The 22,456-nt window shown below is 47.2% G+C and overlaps 1 protein-coding gene across 1 annotated transcript; it reads left to right on the top strand.

The window, feature by feature from the left end:
* Positions 1–55: 55 nt before the first annotated feature.
* Positions 56–22,102, top strand: FAM83D (family with sequence similarity 83 member D). Its single transcript, XM_033095453.1, has 4 exons — positions 56–547; positions 13,078–13,245; positions 16,523–16,647; positions 18,728–22,102. The coding sequence occupies exons 1-4, from the start codon at positions 71–73 to the stop codon at positions 19,677–19,679; spliced, it is 1,722 nt and encodes a 573-aa protein (XP_032951344.1). The 5' UTR covers positions 56–70; the 3' UTR covers positions 19,680–22,102.
* The last annotated feature ends 354 nt before the right edge of the window (positions 22,103–22,456 follow it).

Below are 22,456 nucleotides of genomic sequence, written 5' to 3'. Positions count from 1 at the left end.
ATTCAAAGGTGCCTATAAAGCGGCCTGCTGGTCTGCACTTGCCCGAGCCTGGTTGGGTCCGACTACCGTCATGGCTCTGCTCTCCGAGGGCTTGGACGATCTTCCCACCGCCTGCCTGTCGCCGTGCGGGCCGCCCAACCTCGCCGAGCTGTACAGCGAGGCGCAGCGCCTGGCGCTCGAGGAGCTGGTGGCGGGCGGCCCCGATGCCTTCGCGGCCTTCCTACGACGCGAGCGCCTGGGTAGTTTCCTCAACCCCGACGAGGTGCGCTCCATTCTGCTCACGGCTGAGCGTCCCCGCGAGGAGGGCGCGGCGGGGGGAACTGAGGACTCCTTCGCCTCGTCGCACGACTGCTCGTCCGGCACCTACTTCCCCGAACAGTCGGACCTGGAGCCGCCGATGCTGGAGCTCGGCTGGCCGGCCTTCTACCAGGGCGCCTACCGCGGCGCCACGCGCGTCGAGGCTCACTTCCAGCCCCGCGGCGCGGGCGCCAGCGGCCCCTATGGCTGCAAGGACGCGCTGCGCCAGCAACTCCGCTCCGCGCGAGAGGTGAGCGGCCCGGCCCCGTCCCCTCGGGGCGCCTCGGTCCCCGGTCGGACAGAAGACCCTCGTCAAAAATGGGGTACTGAGGCCTCATGGGAGCGCGAGCCTATGGCTCCGGGGTCCCCGACTCGCCCCATCCTGCATGTTACCGTTTGGATCTCTGGTCCCCCAACCACTCCTTATGGTAGGGGAGAGTGGGAGACGTCTCGGTCGCCAAGAATGCCAATTTTGCCCGAATTCCATCTCCTAACATAAACATCCCCTGGGAGAGGGGACCAGAAATACTTCTAGTTCTAAATTTCAGTTAAACCAAACCAGATTGCCAACTTTCCTGGCTGTCAGCCAGCACCAGATCCCAATTCAGGGACTTAGGAGCTGCATTACCTAAGAAGCTCATTACCTGGGGGAAAGTTCCTGAAAGATTGTCCCCAGAGACAACTCTGGGGCATTAGGAATCTATTATTGCTAGTCACCTCCATGTGTCTTAGGTTGTAGAAAGCAAATGCGTACAAGAGTGGCAAAGTGAGAGCTCTGTCCCCTTCCCTTCTGCCAGACTGGCCGGAAAGTTGCTCCTTCTGTGAATGGGTGGGGCAAGAGGGTGGCTTCTCCTTCCGCTGGCGGATGCTGCAGTTAGCCGTGGCCTGCTAAAATGCCCATACCCCTGCATTAGGTGGTCTCTATTCACAGTAGGTGTTGGTAGTTGTCTGACTCTTAGTGTGACATGGTATTGGGGTGCATTGGGAAGTCTTGTCTCGCTGCCAGCCAGGATGAGACTGCAGCAGGGTGCTGGGTACCTGGGGATCAGCGAGGAAGAATGCAGCACACAGGTGGGTGGGGCTGATAAAAAGACATTACGGAGGTAGACACCTTAGTCTAGAGCCATGGTCAGCCGCCACCTTGCTTGCTGACTGGCAGTGCCTGTGCCAGGGACATGGCAGGTAAAGCCTCAGGCCATGGTCAGACTCGCTAGGGATGGTACCTGAGTGTGCCTGGGTTATGATATCTGTGCATCAAGTAACCCCTGGGAGAGGCTACTCAAGTGCATTGAAGTAGCCAAGTCCAAGAACAAACCCCAAATCTCCCCAGTCTTTGCCTGCCGGTGGGGTTGTAGCAAGTAGGGGATACAATAGGCTAGTGCCTTGCCTTTGGAGGAGCAGGTGTAGTCTCCACCTAGGCCGGTTATCAGTCCTGCAGAGCTTTGGGTGTGCTCAGGGTCCTTTTGATGCAGCAGAAATATATGGGTTCAGCAGGAAGAGTAAAAAGATGGAAACAGGCTCGAATGTGGGCTAGGTTTACGTTCATTCCCAAAGCTTACTTATCTCCAGGACGAGAACTTGGGACCTTGGAACTTGAGAAAAATGATGAACGGGTCTCCTTGAAAGAGAGGGATTGCCTTCGCCTCTTGCCCTCCAATTTTTATTGCTAGTGAAGGGGCACTGGAGCTCACGCCAGAGGGAAAACTGTACATAAACTCATGTGTTGGCCTTAGAAGGGGCCCTAGGCTGGTGCTAAGGCTGTCCTTTGTCCTGGGGGCATTGTGTAATCCTGACACTGCTGGGTAGAACCTCCTGCTTTGTTCTCTGCCCGAGTCCAGCCACACCCTCATAGCTTTGAGATTTCTGTATTTGGATCCTGGGTGATTTTTACTGATAAACGTGGTACATACTTTTAAATCTGATGAGTGTTTTCAGTGTGTCTGCTATGTAGCTAATTACTTGCTTATTCAGTGCCTAGTATGTACTCGGCATTGTGCGAGGAGCTGGGGCCACAGGTGAAGGACATGATCCTTGCCTGCTCTTGAGAGTTGACTGTCTGCTGCTGGGAAGCGTGAGGAGGTTCCTACAGGTAGTGGGGGAGGGGCTGAAGAAAGAAAACCTCCAGTGTGGTGGTGACCTTGGAGCGGAGTCCAGGAGGACGGGTGGGGCTTGCCAGGCCAGAGGACAGGGGCAGGCCCAGAAGTGTGAAAGGACCTGGCTTGTTTGGGGGGCAGCTGAGTTCCTCACAGCTGGAGCAGAGAATCTATGAGGGATAGCGGTGGGAGAGGAGGCTGAAGGGGGAAACGGGCCAGATTGTCAAGAGCTTTGCACATTACAGTGGTACTTCAGTTTTTGAACATAATCCGTTCCTGAAGACGGTTCGAGTTCTGAAACATTCGAAAACCGAGGCATGGCTTCCCCATAGAAAGTAACGTAAAATGGATTAATCCGTTCCAGACCTTTAAAGTCAACCCCTAAAATTGCAAATTTAGCATGAATTTTACTATCTCATGATACCGTAAATCCATAAAATTTATGGCGTTCGTAAACCGAAATGTTTGCCAATGGAGATGTCGGAAAACCGAGGTACGCTCTACTTGGAGGAGCAGTGGAGAGCCATCGAAGGTTTAGAGGGAGGGGAGGGGCATGATCAGATCGGTGTTATGAGCAGTAATTCTGGTGGGACCATGAAGGAGGGTGGGTTACGTAGGGGTGAGACGTGTCCAGGGTGGTTACAAGGAGGGGTCCACAGAGAAGAGAGCGCTAGGGCAGTATTGGGGTGGGGGCAGGGAAAGAATTTTAGGTAGAATTGACAGGACTTGGCCATTACGTGGTCTGGAAGGTTAGTGAGGGAGAGGGCAGGGGAGCAGGCAAAGCCAAGGAAAAGAAGGTATAAGAAGCGTTGAAGAGGTTTGAGATTTTTTTTAGCTTGGGTGGGCAGCGATGTTACTAAATTAGAACATAGAAGGAAACTAAGGCTGCAGGTAGGGATGGGGACATGAGTTGGATTTGAGACTTGCTACATGTGAGGTCTCAGGGACCTTCTCTTTTATTTAAAAAGCATAACAATGCTCTGTTCCGTGTAACGTGATTATTATCTCCATTTTGCAGGTGATGGAATTGAGGCATAGAGAAGTTTAGTTGCCCCGAGGTCACACAGCTAGGGAATGACGGAGCCAGGACTCAAACTGAGGCACAGCGTCTGTTAGACACTGTCAGCCATCATTTTCTGCCTTGTGCCACGTGGAGATAAGGAACCATTTTTGTCCTCAGGGGGACAGAGGCTTATGGAGGAGACAGGTAATAGCTAATCTGGTGGCTGGTCCAGTGCTGCTGCTCTGAGTAGATGTGTGTGTTATGTACACAGGAGGGGCTGTGTCACTCTGGCCATATCCTTTAAATCTAGAACCTATGCAGCGAGGACTGTGAAAATGCAGGTCTCAGGCTGTCTTAGGATGAGATGAGAAGCCATCCTGTATCTGTTGCCATGGCAAAAGCACTGATGGTGTGATTAAGCACTTTCAGTGGGTCAGTTTCTGTGCTAAGTCCTTTCCCTGGATTCTCTCACTTAACCCTCCTAACCCTAGGAGGAGGCCACAGTTAAGAGACCAGGCGCAGGGGTGGCCGGGTAGCTCAGTTGGTTAGAGTGCAGTGCTAATCACACCAAGGGTTGCCAGTTCTATCCCTGCATGGGCCACTGTGGGCTGTGCCCTCCTTTAAAAGAAAAAAAAAAAAAAAAAAGAGACCAGGCACAGAGAGTTTAAGTAACTTGTCCCAGACCATGCAGTTAGGGTGCGACAGAGTCCGCCTGGTTCCTGAGCCTGCGCTCGTAGTCACTGCTCCACGTGGCCTCCTTGCCGGGAAGAAGGATCGGTGCTTTGGTAGTTTTCAACAGGCTGAAGATTTTTCATGGTGTCTTAAAATTTGGACTTTTAGGTTCCACATGACATATCCTATGAACAGAAAAATGACAGTACTAAATCTGCTCTTTTCAAGAAGACTGGAGTGGTCAGGGTACAGGCACAGGAAAGCAGGGTCACTCGGTAAATGGAGGTGTCTAATCCTGACTTTGTAGCCTGAATGGACGGTTTTGGGATAGCAGCACCCAGGACTCAGGGCTGCTTTTTGAACTGTTTGGGCATTCAAGGCGTCTGGCACAGTTGGTGCTCAGGAAATACTGTGGAAACCTACCCTATGCGCCTTGGATCCGTCAACTACATGTCTTGGGGAGGGTAGTAGGATGGGGAGAGGTAGAAGGTAATTCTGCCTGATTTTCACGCAGCAAGTACTGTCCCAGAGTAGGTGTGACGGTGGCTGTGAATCCGCCAGTCCCTCCGCTGGCTCAGTTTCTGTGCGCCTTGCAAAGTGTGGGCATTCTGCCACACTGAGTGAGATATGATGTTTTGAAAAAACAATTTATGTACAGCATGGCTTCTGCGTACAAGCGGACTGTTGACCTCATGCTCATCTGGACTTCCGCAAAGCTGGAGGAAATATTGCTTTGGACTTTTTGAGAGCCAAAATATTTGCTTTCTAACACATTTTTAGGGTAATTTTGAACCATACTCGTACAGGATTTTCCCCCTTACACACCCACTCTAGAATCTGTCCTGTACTACTGTATTTGTTGATGAATCACTCGGTTCTTTGTCTCTGTTGCCATGTGAATCAGTGTTTGCCTGGGCTCTGGCCCCTACAAATCAGGTCGAAGTGGAGACCTTGCTGGCAGTGCCGCGTGCCCTCATTTGGCCGTGTGCTTCTGCTCTAGCTGTGGGGCCATTCCTGGTTTTTGCATGGGAGTCCATGGGCAAAGCTCATCTTACCAGGAGGGTCCACACTCCTCAGAGCCATTGTTCTCACCAGCTGCCTATGCCCTATGGCTTTTGTTCCAAGGAGGTCCTTTTGCTGTGAACTCACCCTTGGGCATCCTTTCGACAACCTGAGCGTTAGTAGAAGCCGTCTTTGTGTTGAGCGAGAGTCCTGCCGGGAAGAATGGCAGCTGAGGAGTCTGTCGGAGGCCACTGGGGTGCATGTGGATGTACCTGAACCTAAGGCCTTCCTGATGCTGCTGACCTCTCTTCTGAGTCCCAATAGAACCTGTGCAGTGTGAGCAGCTCCTATGCCAGATGCTTGTATCAACCCAGGGCGGACTTTCTCAACCTCGCCACTTTTGCCATTTTGGGCCAGAGAATTCTTTGTCCTGAGGGTCTGTCCTGTGAATTGTAGGGTGCTGACCACCCACTAGAGGCCAGAAGCACCCTCATCCCTCAACATAGTCAAGATGTTCCGAAATGTCTCCTGAGTAGGGAATGGGGAGCCATGGCTTAATGGTTACAGAGTTTCTGTTTGGGGTGATGACAAAGTTGTGGGTACATGTAGTGGTGATGGCTGCACAACGTTGTGAATGTCATTAATACCACTGACTTGTACACTTAGAAGTCATTAAGATGGCAAGTTTATGTTATCAACATTTTAAGCAAAATGTTAGAAAAATGTCACCGGACGTTGCCAAATGTCCTCTTGGGGGCAAAATTGCCCGATTGAGAGTCACTGGCCTAGAAGGGCTCACTGATGAATCATTTTAAGGTGTGACTGATCAGACTAAGTCTGGCTGCTTTTTATCGCTTCCTTTTGATTTGATGTGTCAGGTTAAGGGTTCCGGAATATTGAGCCATTTCATTTCGTCTTTTTAATTGTGGTAAAATATGCAAAACAAAATTGACCACTTTGAAGTGCACGTTAAGTCCATCAACATTGCTGTGCAACACCACCACCCATGTCCATAACTCTGTCATCTTCCCAAATGGAAGCTCCGTGCCTAATGAACAACAACTCCCTATTCCAGCCTCCTTCCAGCCTTTGGCAACCACCGTGCTAGTTTCTGTCTGCCATTTCGTTTCTTTACTTTTTTTCAACTAGCATCCATGAGACAGAGAAGCTGTGGGACTATTTTCTGATCCTTGTATGGATATAGGATAAGTTATGTCGGGAAAAAGAAGTAATGGGTATATACTGGCTTTTAAAGCATCCTGATGCAAATGACAGAACCTCTGGACAGGGATTTGGTGGCAAAATATGAATATACATATGGATAGGTTTTTTCTTGAAGCACTAATTATAGCAGAAGACTGGAAGAGCTCAAACCGCCTTCAGCAGGGGATTGGCGAGTAAGCTGACCCTTTTACACAATGGAGTACCCTGCGGCTCTAAAAAGGAATGAGGACTGACTAGCTCTGTTCTCTGTTATGAAGTGTCTAGAGCTGCACTGACCAGTGAGGTCGCCATTAGCCACATGCGGTCATTTAGATTGATATGAATTAAAATGAAATACAATAGAAAATTCCGTTCCTCTGTTACAGTAGCCGTATTACAAGTATTTCATGGCCACTGTGGCTAGTGGCTGTCATATTGGACAGCACTGATGCAGAGTATTTCTGTCATCTCAGAGGCTCTGTTGGACAGCGTCATCTAGAACAATGTGTGTCTATGCTACCTTTTATCTACAGTGAGGCTATAAACACATCCACACATATGTATAAACATAATACGCACTTGCTTGTATTAAACAAGTATGTTTATACGTACATACACGTACCTATTTATATTTTAAAAAATGGAAGAGTAAACCAAAAACGAATTGAAATTATTATCTTTATGGGGAGGAAGGAAGGGAAAGAAGCAAAAGGAAGGAACGAGGATGGAATCTAGGTGTTTCTGAATATACCTTGCTTTGTAGATTAGATTTTGGAACCAGGCAAATGTTTTACATAATTATAAAATAAAAATAACTCAATGATAGAATGGTAAGTCTTTCCCCTAAAAAAGCACCTCTTGATGTGTTTCCCTCCCTTTCTAAAAGCTCCGCCCACTTGTGTCCTTCATGCTGGAGCAGCACAGAGGAAATGCAGCCATATGTGGTCAGTCCCGCTATAGGCCAGTGAAACACTGGCTCCTTTGTCCCCTGCCTTCCTGGGGAGGCACCCTGCGTGCCACCCGCTGCAGATGGAGGCTCCACCAGCACTTTAATGTAATACTTACATTGTTGGTTTTATAGTAGCAGCCTATGAAATCTACAGAGAACATGCACAAATTTAGGTTTTGCTGTGGAAATTTCCTTTTTTTTCCCCACACCCTGCCGGTGTTATCAAGATAGTTATTTAAAGATTTTTAAAGAAATTCCAAGGAGAGGATTTCTGATCTATTAAAAGACATAATAAACTGGGAGAAGATATATCTTTTGCTTTTTTGGCAAGAAGGTCTCCAGAAGCGGCAAGAGCCCCGGGGGAACTGAAGGAAATCGAGTTTGGGTGTCGTGTGGTCAGTGTAAGGAATTCAGTGGACAGGCCGTGTTGACCACTGGATGGGCTGACACATCTTTGAATGTGATCAGACCTTTGGTAGAATTCCAGGCATGTTGCACACGTGTCCTTGCTTTATGACTATGGATGGGAAGGGAGGGAAACTGAGGTGCAGCAGGAAGGGGTGATTGACATGGTCATCCTGCTTCATGCAGAGGAAGAACTGGAATGGCTGACCGAGTGGCCCCTTGCGGCTGCTCATGTGCCTGGCCAGCCCACTGAGGGTGCCTGAATCAGACTTCAGAGCTGGAAGGGGCTGTGTGAGGACACTGAACACAGGTGAAAGGACTTGTCCAGGGAAGGTGGCAGAATTGGGACGAAGGGTTTTCTGTATGCCAGGAACGGTCACATGTTTATGTGGATTCTCTCGTTGACTGAATCCCCAAACACTACAAGATAGGCGCTTTATTTGCATATTATAGAAGCTACCACAGCTTAAGTAACTTGCTAGAAGGTGCGTGGTGCTTAAAATGGAAGATCCAGGATCCATGTCCAGGTTTAATTCTCTAACCTGTTTACATAACATCTTTGCTTCCCAAGGTGTCCTGATTGTGAGTGAGGCAGCAGTACTACCTGCCCAGGAAAAGTGCCCAGGGTCCTAGGGAGTTCCACGTGTCCTTAATGTTCGCTCTGAATTATTGCGTGTTATCAGTAGTCTTCCTCTGGAGTGGGCTTGAGCCCAGGGACTTGATGAAATACTCGACTGGTCCTTTCTTGATTTAGTCCAAGCTCTCAGTCTTTTGAAGACCAAACATCATTAGACTTGTTTGGAATAATATTTAGTTTAAGACTTTCCAACCATAGCTCTGGAGTCCCACAGACCTGAGTTGAAATTCCAGCTCCTGCACTTGCTTAAGTGTGTCACGTGGAGCGAGTCACCTAACCTCTCCAAGCTTTAGTCTTCTCATCTGTACATTGGGGATAACAATGGATGGGGTTTTGAAGTCTCCAGACATGTAGAAAAGATTCCAGTTCTACATAAACAGTAGTGTACACAATGTTTGTGCCCTCCCCAATTGTAGTTGAATACTCTGCAACCACATGGGCCACGGAGTATAAATCCGCCAGGGATAGTTGGCAAGGGGGGTGAGGCTTGGGGTTGTGCAATGATGACGTGGGACTTGGCACAGGTGGCTCCTCCAGATGGGGCTGGAGACGTGCAGGAAGAGAGCAGGGTAACAGGCGTCCTGAGGGATTTGCACTGAAGTGCAGATGGGTGTTGACCCCGGACTAGTCTCTCAAAAGTCACCACTTACAGAGCTTTCCAGCTCTAGGAAAGTGGGTGGGCTCTGTGCAGCTGGGGCTGGGACAGGGCAGTGCCCAGAGTGAGCGGGTGGGCACTTGATAGCCATGGGACGCCCACCTCCCTCATGCCTCTCCTTTGTCCGGGCCTGCGTTCGTCCTCAGGGAGGGAGCAGTGACTGGTTTCTATGCCATCCTGCAAGTCCTTGTGTAGTTCTAGGACCTGCAATGTGAGCACCCCACACCTAGGACAGGTGTCTGGCCTTGGAAAGCAGGCACTCGGCAGGCTAGTGAACACGTCTGGGTCATTTCTCAGCTCGCTGAAGAGACTGTCCCCTCAGAGATCTCAGAAGCCACAGGTATGGTTCAGCTCTGCAGGGCTTGGCTGCCTGAGGCCTGGTGGGGCTAAGGAGGGAGAGTTTAGAGGAGCAGAGATAGGGTCTTGAAGGAAGGAAGGGCTTCCTGCTGATGCTTCCACGGGTCGTGCTGTTCCTCCTACGGACGTCTTAAGAGTCCTGCTCTCGTAAGAGAGGAGGAGGTGTTGGGTATACGGGAAGAAACACCTCCATCCACCCTCCAAAAACCCTGTGGGTGTTAGGGACCAGCGTTCAAATCCAATTATTTTCAGTATCCATTGGAAAGGCTGAGGCTTTAAAACCAATGAAACCAACAGCAAAATAGATGCTTACTCACTACCTAACAAAGCTGTTGTTTGTACAGTTGTTTTATTGAGTGGCGAATCTAGATTCGGTGTGGCAGGTGATTTATATTATGGGCTCTGCTCTCAGGTCCCTGCCTCCGGCGGTTCTCCGGACCTCTGACCAGGCCAGGTGGACTGGCTTCCTTGGTCTTTGTTCCAGTGGCACCCTGGGTGCCATCCATCAGCCCCATCACACTGTTACCCCTGGGGCTTCTCCTATCTCCTCATTAGGTTGCGTTGTTTGCAGACAGGGATTGACTCCAGGTCCTCTGTTCCCAGCACCACGCCTGGCTCATGGTGGGCTCACTGAATATTTGAAACAATAGAGGCGAATGAGAGAGGCAAACGGGTACCTGTGTGTCCCGCTAGCTTTGTCTTGTGAGTGCAACCCTCATTCTTATACCCGTGCATGCAGAACCCCTTTCTGAAGGTTTTACTGCCGCCTCAAGCTTCTCTCAAGCTTGAAGACTCTCTCGCCAGCTTGTTTCTTTCTGTTCTCTGTCTGTGTGAGCCTGAGCCTCCTTCTCCTCTTCCCGCCGTTCTTCCCCCCTTCTGCCCTCCTCCAGCCCGTGCAGTCCATTGCTTGGCTCTCGCATGGCCCCTTGCCCTCCCCCGCAACCCTCATTGCTTCCATCATCGAAAGCTCTAGCGTTGATTTTTTTTCTTTCAGTCTTTAATCTTCCTAAACATCTGCCAAACCTAAAAAGTGTCTAAGTACCTGCCGTGTTGCGGGCACTTCGGTAGGTGGCCCTGTATCTAGGAGGTGGGGGTCAGACCACCAGCCTGCCCCTATCTCTCCTCCAGGGTCAGCTTCTTCTGTCCTACCAGGGCCATCACTTGGCCCTCAGGATACTCTGAAGCCTCCTTTCCCCCACTGCTGTGTGACACTGACTCCCTGAGTGGCATTCAAGGCCTCCTAGGATCTTGCTCATTCGTCTCGGTCTCAGTCATGTCCTGTTGCTCCCTGCAGTGCATACTGCTCGTTCCAGCCAAACTGGCACATACCCCAGCATTTCCTACCTCTCCCTCTGTCATCACATGGCTTCCTGTCAGAATGCTTCCCCTTCACCTCTCCCCTGTCCAAATCTTGTCCTTATTTGTGATTCAGCTCAAATGCCATCTCCTCCAGCAATCCTCCTCGGCTCTTCTTTGGTAAACAGTGAGTGCCTGTAGTGTGTCCACCATTTTACCGCCCCCCACCCCAATAGTGTCCCCTTATTTAATTGCCTCTTACAGTAGGTGTCGTTTTATTTCCCTGCATCCTATATCCTCTTTGCAGGTAAGTCAGGTTTAGGTTAAATTCTTTGCAGCCACCTTTCTGCCTAGTACAGGGTTCAGCCCTCTGGAGAGGTGCTAGCTGCATCACTGAACACCAGTTTCAGGCCTGAGCCCTTTCCATGCTCTGTCACATTTAATTCTCACAACAGCCCTTTGACGTAGATGCTGTTATTAGCCATATCTTCCAGAGGAGAAAACTGAGGCTCAGAGACATTAAGCAGTTTGCCCTGGGTCACACAGCTAGAAAGCCGCAGCGCTGCGATCTGTGTGCCCAGGCTTTTCTGCCTTTTAGCCACCGTGTTATACGACCTGAATCAATTGGCTAGATATACCAACTCACACTAGGACATATAAAACCCACTGGAGGATAGAAACAGAATTGTGAGTATGATACCGATTCGCAAAGAACACTTTATTTTTTCAATCACGGGTGGATTTTGCTGTACCCTTTACCAAGAATAGCTCACAGCTGGGGCTTCATCAAGATTGGGGAGCGGAGGAAAGGGGAGAGGCAGCCAGAGATAAATTGGTTTTCCCAGACTCCCTCAGCAATGACTTCCCAGGAGCTGGCATTTCCAGGTCCCTTCTCCTGGTAGACAAGACTCTGGGGTGTTGCAGAAAGACAGCAGAACTGCCTCTTTGTCTGCATTTCTTCTTTAACCCCCATACGCAAGGGGTAGTGACTGTCAGGTGCTGCCCTGAGTCCTCTGGAACCACAGAGATTGAATCAGTCCTGTTCAGATGCCTCTGCTCCCGTAGATGGGAGACCAGTAAATAAATTAACGTTCAAAAGAAGTTCACGTGATTCTAAGAGACTCATTTATTTCTGTTGAGGTTAGGAGGAGGGAGAAACCCTTGCAGCTCCAAACTATAAAAGAGCTCCAAACCTTGGCTTCAGGGAGCAGTTTCCGTAGCGAACACCCCCAGCTCTGACTCGGTTTGCCGAGACTTGTTTCTAAGGCTGGATGTTTGACACCCGCACGGCCCTGCCAGGAGTTAGCTGAGGGCCGCGGTTTAAACCTGCAGAGGGTGATTAGACGCTTTGCAGCTGGAGCAGCCTCCTTAGCGAGGAAAGCTGGGGGCTGGCAGATGTCTCCCTGCACTGAACTGTCTGGATGGCTCACATTCTGGACTGGTAGAGTGAATCAATGAACAGGTACTTAAGGGATCTGTCGTACCTTGTACTTTATGTAACATAGTCATTTAGTTCTCACTACAGACCTATTTCGCAGTTAAGGAAACAGACATTTGAAACAGCCATAATCTTCCCAAAGAGCTGAGGCAGCTCTTCACTGTAGTCTAACACCAAGTGTGGTAAATATAGTAGGAGGCAGGAATAGAGCCATGTTTTGGGAGAGAAGAAAGGACTGAGCAAGTTTCAGGGCAGAATCCTTAGGACATATTTCCACGCTCTTGTTGGCTTGCACTGTGGACAGATACCAAAGAATGATAAAGACCGCCTTGCATAGAGGGAGGCTGGTACTATGGAAGCCATTTAGTTGGATCTTGACTAGCAGGAGATGATTATGAAGACGTGGTACCCGCATTAGCAAGCAGACATGGGAGAATCTGCCTGCCTGGTTGATTGGTTTCCAGCCCTGAGTTGGTGGTGGACAAGCCCTGTCGATTGTAACAAAAACTCAGATTCTAAACCAAAATCAGAGAGTAATCAAAGTCATTATTTGATTGGAGAATGTCACTCCCAGAAAGGGCCTCAGAGGGAATCTAAGGTTTTATGTTTTACCGACATAGAAAACTGAAGCCAGCAGGGAAGCAACATGCCTCAGATGACAGTGTGTTATCCACAGCCGAGACAGCTTGCTGGTCTGAGCCGAACCTGTAAGACGGGTTTTAGTAAAGGAAGAGAAGATGAATGGAACAGGTTCATAGGAGGACAGGGCAGTGGATTAATCTGTGTTTCTGAGAAATTTGCCAGTGTTGAGGATTGTGGCTGGGAGGCAGTTGGGAGGGTTAGCCTGGCCAAGTCCAGATTTGTAGGGTACAGTGGGCTGAGTGTCTTCAGATACGGAGAAGCGTCCCTGATGAGGGGGAAACCGATACTGCAGAGGAAGGAAGGATATCGTAGAATGGGGATCCTTTCCCAGCTTGGAGATGGGGTCCAGAGTCCGGGCGAGGAGCTGTAAGGTGGTGGTGGTGTAAGCTGACGGCTTGCTCTTCCTCTGTCTCACCCTCACCCTGCAGGTGATTGCGGTGGTGATGGATGTTTTCACAGACATTGACATCTTCAGAGACCTGCAGGAAATATGTCGGAAAAAGAGAGTTGCTGTATACATCCTTCTGGACCAGGCTCTGCTCTCTCAGTTCTTGGATATGTGTGTGGATCTGAAAGTTCATCCGGAACAGGAAAAGGTTTGTATCGCACTGCTTCTGGTTTCCCACAATCAGAAATGGGAGCTATCTACATGGTAGTTGGTAGTGGGATCCCTATTACAAGAGAGGGAACTGAGGCCGTGAGCAAAATGATTTGCCTGAAGTCTCACAGAAGAGAACTGAGAGTCAGGATTCAAACCTCGGCCTCTCCCGTAGTCTCACTGCCTCCTGTTGAGGCCAGAGGCTGCCCTGAACGCTGCTGCTTTTGACTGTAAGCTGGTAGACTCCAATTTTAATGGTAACGGCCACCATTTATGGAGTTCCTGTTCTTTTCTTGGCACTGACCTAGGGTCCTGACAAATGTTATGCAACGTAATCCTCGCAGCAGCCGTCTCAGGTAAGTGGCATTTCACGTAGGTTTTAGATCATGAAGAGGTGACAGAGCCCAGTGTCTACAACAAGACAAGATTGACGTTTGACTCCCCGTCTGCCATCACTGTCACATGCTGCTTCTCATTTCTCATTATTATAAAATTGGATTTTTTTTTATGTCCTTTGCTCTGAGCATGAAAGCAATTTGAACTTATGTATTTAAATGTAAGGTTATACAACTTAGCTAGCCTGGTCTCTTTACTGGAGAGTGGCAAGAAAAGCAGTCATATGTATTACATCATTCTTTTTTTTTTTTTTAATTAAGCAACTTAACCTGTGAGCTTCAGAATTTTATTCATCCACTTGTGAGCACCTACTATGAGCCATACACTGTTCTAGGTACTGGCAATAAAGCAGTCAGCCCAATGAATGTAGAATTTGGGCTTTGGTCCTGTAGGTTAGTGCACATACTTACCACCTTGCTATTAAGCAGTATGGTTTGCTTGCAAAATTTTGGCTATTTAACTTTTCCACAGAGTTCTTGTTTGTTGTTTTCCCTAATGAGGAAACAGGATTGGGTTTAATTTGATAGTTTCGAACTTGTCACTAGTGCTACAAAGCAAATCATGATGGAAGTAGGATTGGAGCTTGGAGCCCCAATGAAACGAGCCAGTCATGTGACCTAACAGTCAAGTGAAACATGAGATCAGGTGGACGCGAGGAAAATGCAAGTCAAGTATGGAAAAGCACATTGTCTTCTAGCCAAATGTTCAGTCTGTGACTACTCATATAGAGCGAGCTGAAGAAATTGGAGGTGTTAGTGTTTAATTGCAAGGCACTCTTTCTGTAATTAAGGCGGTGTGTTAGCAGCAGGAAAATCCCAGAATAGTTCTGACCACCACTTTCATCAAGTGATTGGCTCTGATTCATCTACTGGGCAGAAATCTAGGAGCACTGTTTGCCGACTCAGTTGCCCACTGCTGGTTGCTGCCTCCATGGGTGTCCAGGTGCTCTGGAGGAGGGCTTGAAAGAGGTCTATACTTCTGGCCTCACCGATTTTTGTCACGTCCTTCCTAGGGAAGCACCACTCCTGGTTGCTTCTCTCACCAGGACTTGTCTGTGCTGGGGAACAGGTGCCCTCACGAGTGGGGGCTGACTTCCTCCCCCAGGCCCTGGCTCTGTGTTGGTGTCTTGTCGCTAGGAACTTAGTCACACATTCGTGTGCAGGCCTCAGAGTGCTTTGGCCACAGTCACAGAGGCCTGCACAACATTCAGGTAAGTGCCACAGGGAAAGATGCACAAAATCACGCCGAAATCCACCCACAGTGATATTTTTTATGCTTGTTATATGTTAACGCTTTGAAGCTCTGCTTAGGAATCATCACCTCCTAGAGGAAGCCCTCTCCTGCCAACATGTGTACATGTGTGTAAGCAGCACCGCCATCGAGACACAGAACTGTTCTATCACCACTAACATCTCCCCATGCTACGTCTTTATAGTCACATCCACTCCCCTCTCCGTGCCCTCCCCCCACCATCTTTAACCTTGACAACCGCTAATTTGTTCCCCATCTCTCTGATTCTGTCATTTAGAGAAGTTATATAAATGGAACCATGTAGTCTGTGACCTTTTGAGCCTGGCTTTTCTCCCTTTGACATAATGCCCTGGAGATCCGTTCAAGTTGTGTTATCAATATTTTGTTCCCTTTTATTGCTGAGTAGTATCATATGGTGATTGTACAATCGTTTGTTTAACCATTCACCCATTGAAGGACAGTAGGATAGTTTCCAGTCTTGCCTATTATGAATAAAGATGCTGTGAGTGTTTGTTACAGGTTTTTGTGCGGATATAGATTTTCATTTCTCTGGATGATGTTTGTTTTGCTGTAGTTTTAAATCATTCATTACTTTTCTCTCTCCTATTTCAGTCCTTGAAGGTCAAGACCGTGCCTTATAGCAAGAAACATGCTTTATAGCTCTGTTGTTTCAAGGCTTGGCTCGTAGTGGGGGCTTTGTGGAATGAATGAGAGAGTCAAACAAGAATCTTAAACATTTAATTTGAATGTGTAAGATTTCTAAAGATATTTAGCTACCGATCTGCTCCAAGAATGCAGTTTGTCTTAGTATTTTGCATACCATTGTATATACATTAACATGCGTCATTTTACAAAGATAATTATGCATACACAGACAGTATATAGTTCCAGTGTGCTACCACTTGCTTGTAGGAGATGTCACATTGCTGATTAGCCACATGTAACCACGTGTAATGTGTTTTCTGCCTCAAGGCCTGTGTTAGAGAAGGCTTGTTCTATGTTCTTGTTCTCTCTACTCACTATGGTGTGGGGGTAAGTAAAGATGAGCTGAGTAGGAGAAATATCAGCTTAGCTTCTTTAAGCCTTTGTTAAGATGCTATTTATCACTAGCGTGTTTCCTTTGATGATTTAATACCCCACACTTTGTTTCAAAATCATTTCTTGGATTCCACTGTGTAGTATTCCCAAAAAGTGGGGCTCCTGTTAGAGTACATGAACTAAAGGTATCAAGAATAAATATTAGATGTACTAGACCAAACCAGGAGATCACTGCATAAATTATATAAATGTCTAACCACTATGCTGTATATCTGAAACTAATATAAAATAATACTGAATGTCAAGTGTAACTGAAAAAAATGAATAAATTTTAAAAAATTGAAAAATGTACATATTAAAATATCTAAATGGGGAAAAAAATAAATAAATGTAAGAAAAGGGCATGTGAGAAGATGGACTAAATGCGAAGCAGCATTTCCTGAGTCCCGAGAATCATCTGGCTAGTGTACTGGGAGCCCCTCACTGGCCAGTAAGTTTGTCGTTTGGGAACTGTAAACGGAGCCCTCTCATCTTGAATCATTTGCCACTGGATTATTCATTTATTTTTCTCCCTGATCTCTCACCAACAGCTGATGACAGTTCGGACTATTACAGGAAATACCTACTATGCGAGGTCGGGAACTAAAATTGTTGGGAAGGTTCATGAAAAGTTCACATTGATTGATGGCATTCGCGTGGCCACAGGCTCCTACAGGTAAGCTTTTCACCCGTCCATGCCTATTAATCTATACTTTTTAGAAGGAGCATGCTACATAAAGGCAAAAGCTTTTTTTCTCCGCAATGCAAGGCTTTATGGGCAAGCATTCTGATACGCGTACATCTGTGTGTGAGTAGGTTAATCAAAGCCTCCTCCTCTAGGAGGTAGTTGGGGTGGAGGTCGCCTCCCCTGCCCCGTGGTCCACAAAACTAAGGTGCAGGGGTTGAAACTTGCCTGGAGACCTCATGGTGAGCGAGTCCTACATTCAAGCCTCAGCGAGGCCTGCGGTGGATGAATTGGGGGTTAAGAGTGAGTCCTGTTCCTTGGGGCCTTTGACCCCCCCTCATCTCCCCCTTCCTGCTCACTGGCAGCCGTAGGCATGGGCATCAGTGTGGAGGGCAGAGCTGAAGGCTTCAGCTTACACTTAAATCCTTCACCTTGCTTCAAGCCTTGTAATCTAGTGCTTTCTCCTAGAAAGTACTGATCCAAGCTCTGGCCCCACCTTTGAAGTCTCCCTTTGGCAATAATGTCTTAGGCAGAGTTCAGGGAAGTTGAATAGAGGGTGGAGATAATGAGTGGTTAACACTAATCTCTGGAAATTAAAACGTGCCATTTTTTTCTCCTGTGGCTTCAATGGTAGTGTGTTTTGCCACCTCTGCCTTAGGTGGTCTGAAGGGGTGTGTCTAGAGTTTAAAAAGAAAAACTCACTTCTGAAGAAACGCACATTCCTGAGTGATAACTGTGTCTGCCCTGAGTAAAGGTGGACATGCAAAGATTTGTGGGTGCTGAGGCGATAAGATCAAGAACCTCTTGAGAGGCCTTTCTTCTCAAACAGTACCATCACTGCCCGGAACAAAATCTAAACTCTTCCTTGAGACTTCCTTTCATAAAAAGTTTTTAAATAACAGGAGGAAACTAGATTTTCGCCCCAAGTAGGATTTGTCTATATTAGCCAAACTTAGCTCCAAATGGTTTTAGGCTATTCTGAAATATAAAAATATAAAAACGGCCTCCTATAAATAAAATACGCTGTCATTGAGGATGAAGATAGCGTCCATGTGCTGAGGACACTTATAATCCTGGTGTCAGACAGGTGTCTTGTTTACATGATCTCATTGAGGGTTTTGAAAAGAATCTTCATTCTTTTCTATCAATGGGGTGATTGCAAATGCAGAAAGCGAACTCAAACGACTTTGTGCAAAGTGGAATTTATTGACTCGCGCGACTTGCCAAGTGTAGGAAGGTTTTCAGCTCTTCTTGACCTCGAGGCCGTACATTTACCGGAACGCTGTCTCCTGGTCCTGCTTTTCTCGAGTTCGTCTTTATTCTCAGTCACACTCTCCATTTGAAGGCAAAGATGCAGGCTTTCTTATATGACCTTGAATAAGTATCTCCCAAAGGGAGAGACTTGTCTTCTTTCAGCACTGGTATCAGTTCTTGAAAAATTACTTGGCCCTAGCTGCGTCCTGTGCCCACTCTGTACCCAAGGGGCAGGGTAGTCTGGCCAGCCTGGTCACATGCCCACCCCTCTTGTGATTGGATAGGGCACATAAATGAAAGCTTTGAGGGCTAGAGTGTGTGTGGGTTCTGTCACTAGAGGAAGGAGAAAGGATGCTGGACAGGCAGAGGCGCATGGCCGCTAATCAGCTTTAAATGTGCTTCCAGCAACAGTGTCGTCATGGCAATAACCATACTGTCCGTTTTGTGAAAATGGCAGCGCTGGAGGAGGGAGCAGGAGCATTGCACTAGCAATTCTTAAGGACTGAGCCCAGTCTAGGGTCTACCACCAGCTTCGCGGTGAGAAACCACTAGCTGGTTTCCTCACTTACAAATGAGGACGCTGGCCTAAATATGTTAGAAGCCCTTTCTAACAGTTGGCCTTTATACACACACATATATATGTATACGTTATATACCTGTGTTTAGGCTGGTTGAATGCTCACTATATGGTAGGTATGCTGTCATCAAAGTTGTGACTCTTATGTAGCGGGATATCTGGGCTTTATTACTCAGACTGACAATAAGTGAACTAAAATTTCTTATTCTTACCAGCTTCTGTTTGTTTTTAATCCTTAAGTTTTACATGGACAGATGGCAAATTAAATAGCAGTAACTTGGTCATTCTGTCCGGTCAAGTGGTTGAACACTTCGATCTGGAGTTCCGAATCCTATATGCGCAATCGAAGCCCATCAGCTCCAAACTCCTGTCCGGCTTCCCGGTCAGCGGCAAGTTTGACCATCTAGTTGACCGGAAGCCACTGTCCAAGGAGCTCACGTTGGGCAATCTGCTGCGGCTGCGGCTCGCCAGGCTTTCAAGCACCCCCAAGAAGGCTGAGCTGGAGTGTGGGGCGCCCGCTAAGGGCAGGGCAGAGTCCTCCACCTTCAATGAAGAAGACTACTTCCACAGCTTTAGGGACAAAGCAGAGGATGGAAAGATGACCGATGCCGCCACTCAGACGGAGCCAGGCGGGGAGATGCGAGCCGTGAGCATGAGTGACTCGGGGACACAAACCAGGACTGCCACAGCCAGCGCTGGGACCCAAACCGCAGTCGCCAGCAGGGCAGCAAGTTCCCAAACCGTGGTTCAGTCCATGTCGGCCACCACCCAGACTGACGGGGGCGAGAGTGTTCTCTTCTCTCAGGGAACCCAGTCTAAAGAAGGCTCGCCAGTATCCAGGATGTCTGTGTCGAGATCTTCCAGTTTGAAGTCTTCCTCCTCTCTGTCTTCTCAAGGCTCCGTGGCAAGCTCCATCGGCTCCCTGACCTCCATCAGAGTCACCGACTTCATCCTCCCTGGACACGCCAAGTACTGGAGCGCTCCCCACTTTGACTCACTCAGAAACTTGAATAAAGAGCGGCAGTTTCACGTGTCTGGTGTCAGGTCCCGGCTCAACCATCTGCTGGCCATGGTGTCAAGGAGAACATTTCTTACTGAAAACTACCTCGGATTTAATTCTGGAAATGCCACCAGAGCCCCTGGTAATACGCTGACTATCAGAGATATCACACTTTACCCCTCCTGCCAGTGACTGCTCAGGGTCCAGAGCTGCCGGGGTTCATCCAGCCTCGGAGGAGACATCACCAGATCGTACTGCTTTACAAAAGGGCTCCTGTCCCTATGTTTTCCTTTCACCTGACTTTCAGTCACCCTGATTTTCTTCGAATTCTGTAAACTGCATATTATTTTACGTGCTTTTATTTTATTTGTGTCATGTACAAACCAGGTACTGGTTTTATGGTTTAAACACTATGGGTACAGTTTCTTTGCACAAGTTTAATATTGATGTCTCTTAAAAGTGAATGGTTAGGGTTCTCGGGTTAATTCAGGTAAGAGATAAAATATGTTTTGCATTTTTCTAGATTTGTGTGCTCTTCTGTTTTAGAGGTTTAAATCACTAGTTTTTATGATCGAAGAAACTGTTTCTTAATTGTCTGTCTATTCTTTAGGGTATCCGTGTTCTTAGCATAAACAACTTTTATTTGTGTGCTTTTCTGTTTTAGAGTTTTAAATCACTAGTTTTTATGATCGAATAAACTGTTTCTTAATTGTCTATCTCTTCTTTAGGGTATCCGTGTTCTTAGCATAAACAACTTTTATTTGGTGATTGCTCGAGTCCCTTTTTCTTTTGTTTTCTGGCATTTTTCTCTTTAACTCTAGGAGTGTGTCACAAGTAATGCATCTAATAGCTATTTATGCAATTGTTTTTAAGTAGTGTTGGGTGGGTGGAGAAGAAGATGATCCAAATTGTAAAAGAGAAAAATATTCCCTTAAAAGTTAGAAGACAAAGGAAGTGTCTGCGTAATCCCTTCATCAGCAGTATGAATATTGGTGTTACTCTCTCTATAGCTTGAATGAGGAAACTTGCACCTCTAGCTTGCCTTTTCTCAAAGAATAAACTTGAGCTATTTAGACAAGGACCTTGGTTCCTTGCTTCTCTGCCAAAGAAGGCCTTTGTGTGCATTCCTGGATTTATCCCTGATATTAACTCTGGTGACCCCATGGACCTAATTTCATCAGATGGGTGTATTGACAATGATTTAGCAATCTAATATCCTGGAGCAGGGGCAAAGAGGACACTGACAATTATCCCACATTCCTGGCCCATTGGCAACTGGTGTCTACACCCTGCTCATCAGGGTTGGTATGGCTGTGGAATCCTGTTTTTGTCTGGTCTCATCTGCATGGACAGACAAAAGGAAGACAGTTCAATGATGGCTTCCTCCCTCTGATCTGGCTGGAGCAAAAGAGGTCTGTAATAGGGGAGGGTGTTGTCTGTCACGTAGACACATGAGCATCCCTGCGGGTTTTAACACATGCATCAGGACTCCCTTGTGGTCAACAGGTTATTTGCGGGGTTAGTATTATAATCTGGGCTGTGAGGCCGCCCCGACAACTGGTTCACATCTGGTTGTGAACAACTCTGGCCTACGCCTTGAAGAAATATGTGATTTAAAACCATTTACAGATCTGGATAATTTCCTCTGGGTTATCTTTGACCCTCACAACCGGGAAGTGGTTTGAAAGCTGTGATTCCCAATTTTCAGGTGAAGAAACTGAAGCTCAGGTTAAGTAGCATATTCGCGGTCACATGGCTGGTAAATGGTGACACAAGCATTTAAACACAGGTTTTCAGATTCTAAGTCCAATCCTCTGCTATACCACTGTTTCTTTACAGGGAGTATGGAGGCATTAGAGGCTGTACCTTGAGAAATGGCAGTAAATGCAATGGTGAATTGAAATGAATGAGATTAAATGGTGAATTTAACCTCATGAACAAATACAGGTACATGTGAAATTTCAACTCACTGTTCGATGGAACTATTCATAGGCATTCATAAAACCGATTCTGTGTTTGGTTTGGGAAATGATGGATCAAATAAATGTAAATAGGATTCTTTACTGCAGGACTACTCAGACTTCAATGAGGTCATGATCACATTGATTTTCTCAGCGGAGGGCAGGTAGGTGGCCTATCACAAGCTTACCTGACCACAGAGTCCTCTGTTCGTGGAGCAGGACTCAGTATTCTCTGCGAGTGTTGTTGGCGATGAGAAATGAGAACAAGAAGTATGTGGAATCCTAAGAAAATGACCCAGTCTTTCAGAATAAGCAAAGCTTTTCTGCCACTCCCCTGGAGAGTATCACTATAGAGCAGAGTTTCTCAAGGTGACATCTGAGAACCACCTGCAGCAGAGTCAGCTGGGTCCTTGTTTAAAATGTTGATGATTGGCCCCACTCCCAGGGGAGGGCGAGGGTGGGTGTGGCCGACTATTTGGTTCAAAAATATTTGTTGTTGCCACTCCCTAGAAGAGAATTATATTTCCTTATCTGTCTAATGTCAGACTTGGCCATTACAGAAGAGGCTGGAAATATGTCAGTATATATCTAAAAGATAAAAGCTCACTTTTTAACATAACCACACTACCCTGGTCACACCTAAACAACGTTGATAAAAATGTCTCAATATGATCAAATAAACGATATTTAAGTTCAGTTGGTTCATTTCTTGTTTTTTCCTCCCTGATGATTTGTTTGAATTAGAGATCCATGCAATTTCAAGGTCAACCGAATCAGATTGTAGGGTCAACATTGTTTTGAAAAACTTAAGGAGTCAATTGAAGAAATGGCCTCCCCATATCTGTAGGCAGTTGGGCTGGGAGTATGTATGTTTTACATGGGACTCCAAGTGACTAACAGGAAAACCTAAAGTACAAGATCATGTAAATGAAAAGTTACATGAAAGAAACCCAAGGGTGGGAGAATACAACATGGAGCTGGGAACGCGGCTGTAAGCACATGCCACAG

This window comes from Rhinolophus ferrumequinum, chromosome 23 (genome assembly GCF_004115265.2).
Source record: "Rhinolophus ferrumequinum isolate MPI-CBG mRhiFer1 chromosome 23, mRhiFer1_v1.p, whole genome shotgun sequence".
Lineage (NCBI taxonomy): Eukaryota > Metazoa > Chordata > Mammalia > Chiroptera > Rhinolophidae > Rhinolophus > Rhinolophus ferrumequinum.
Note: the sequence above shows the minus strand (reverse complement) of the source record. Positions and strands in the feature narration are given on the sequence as shown.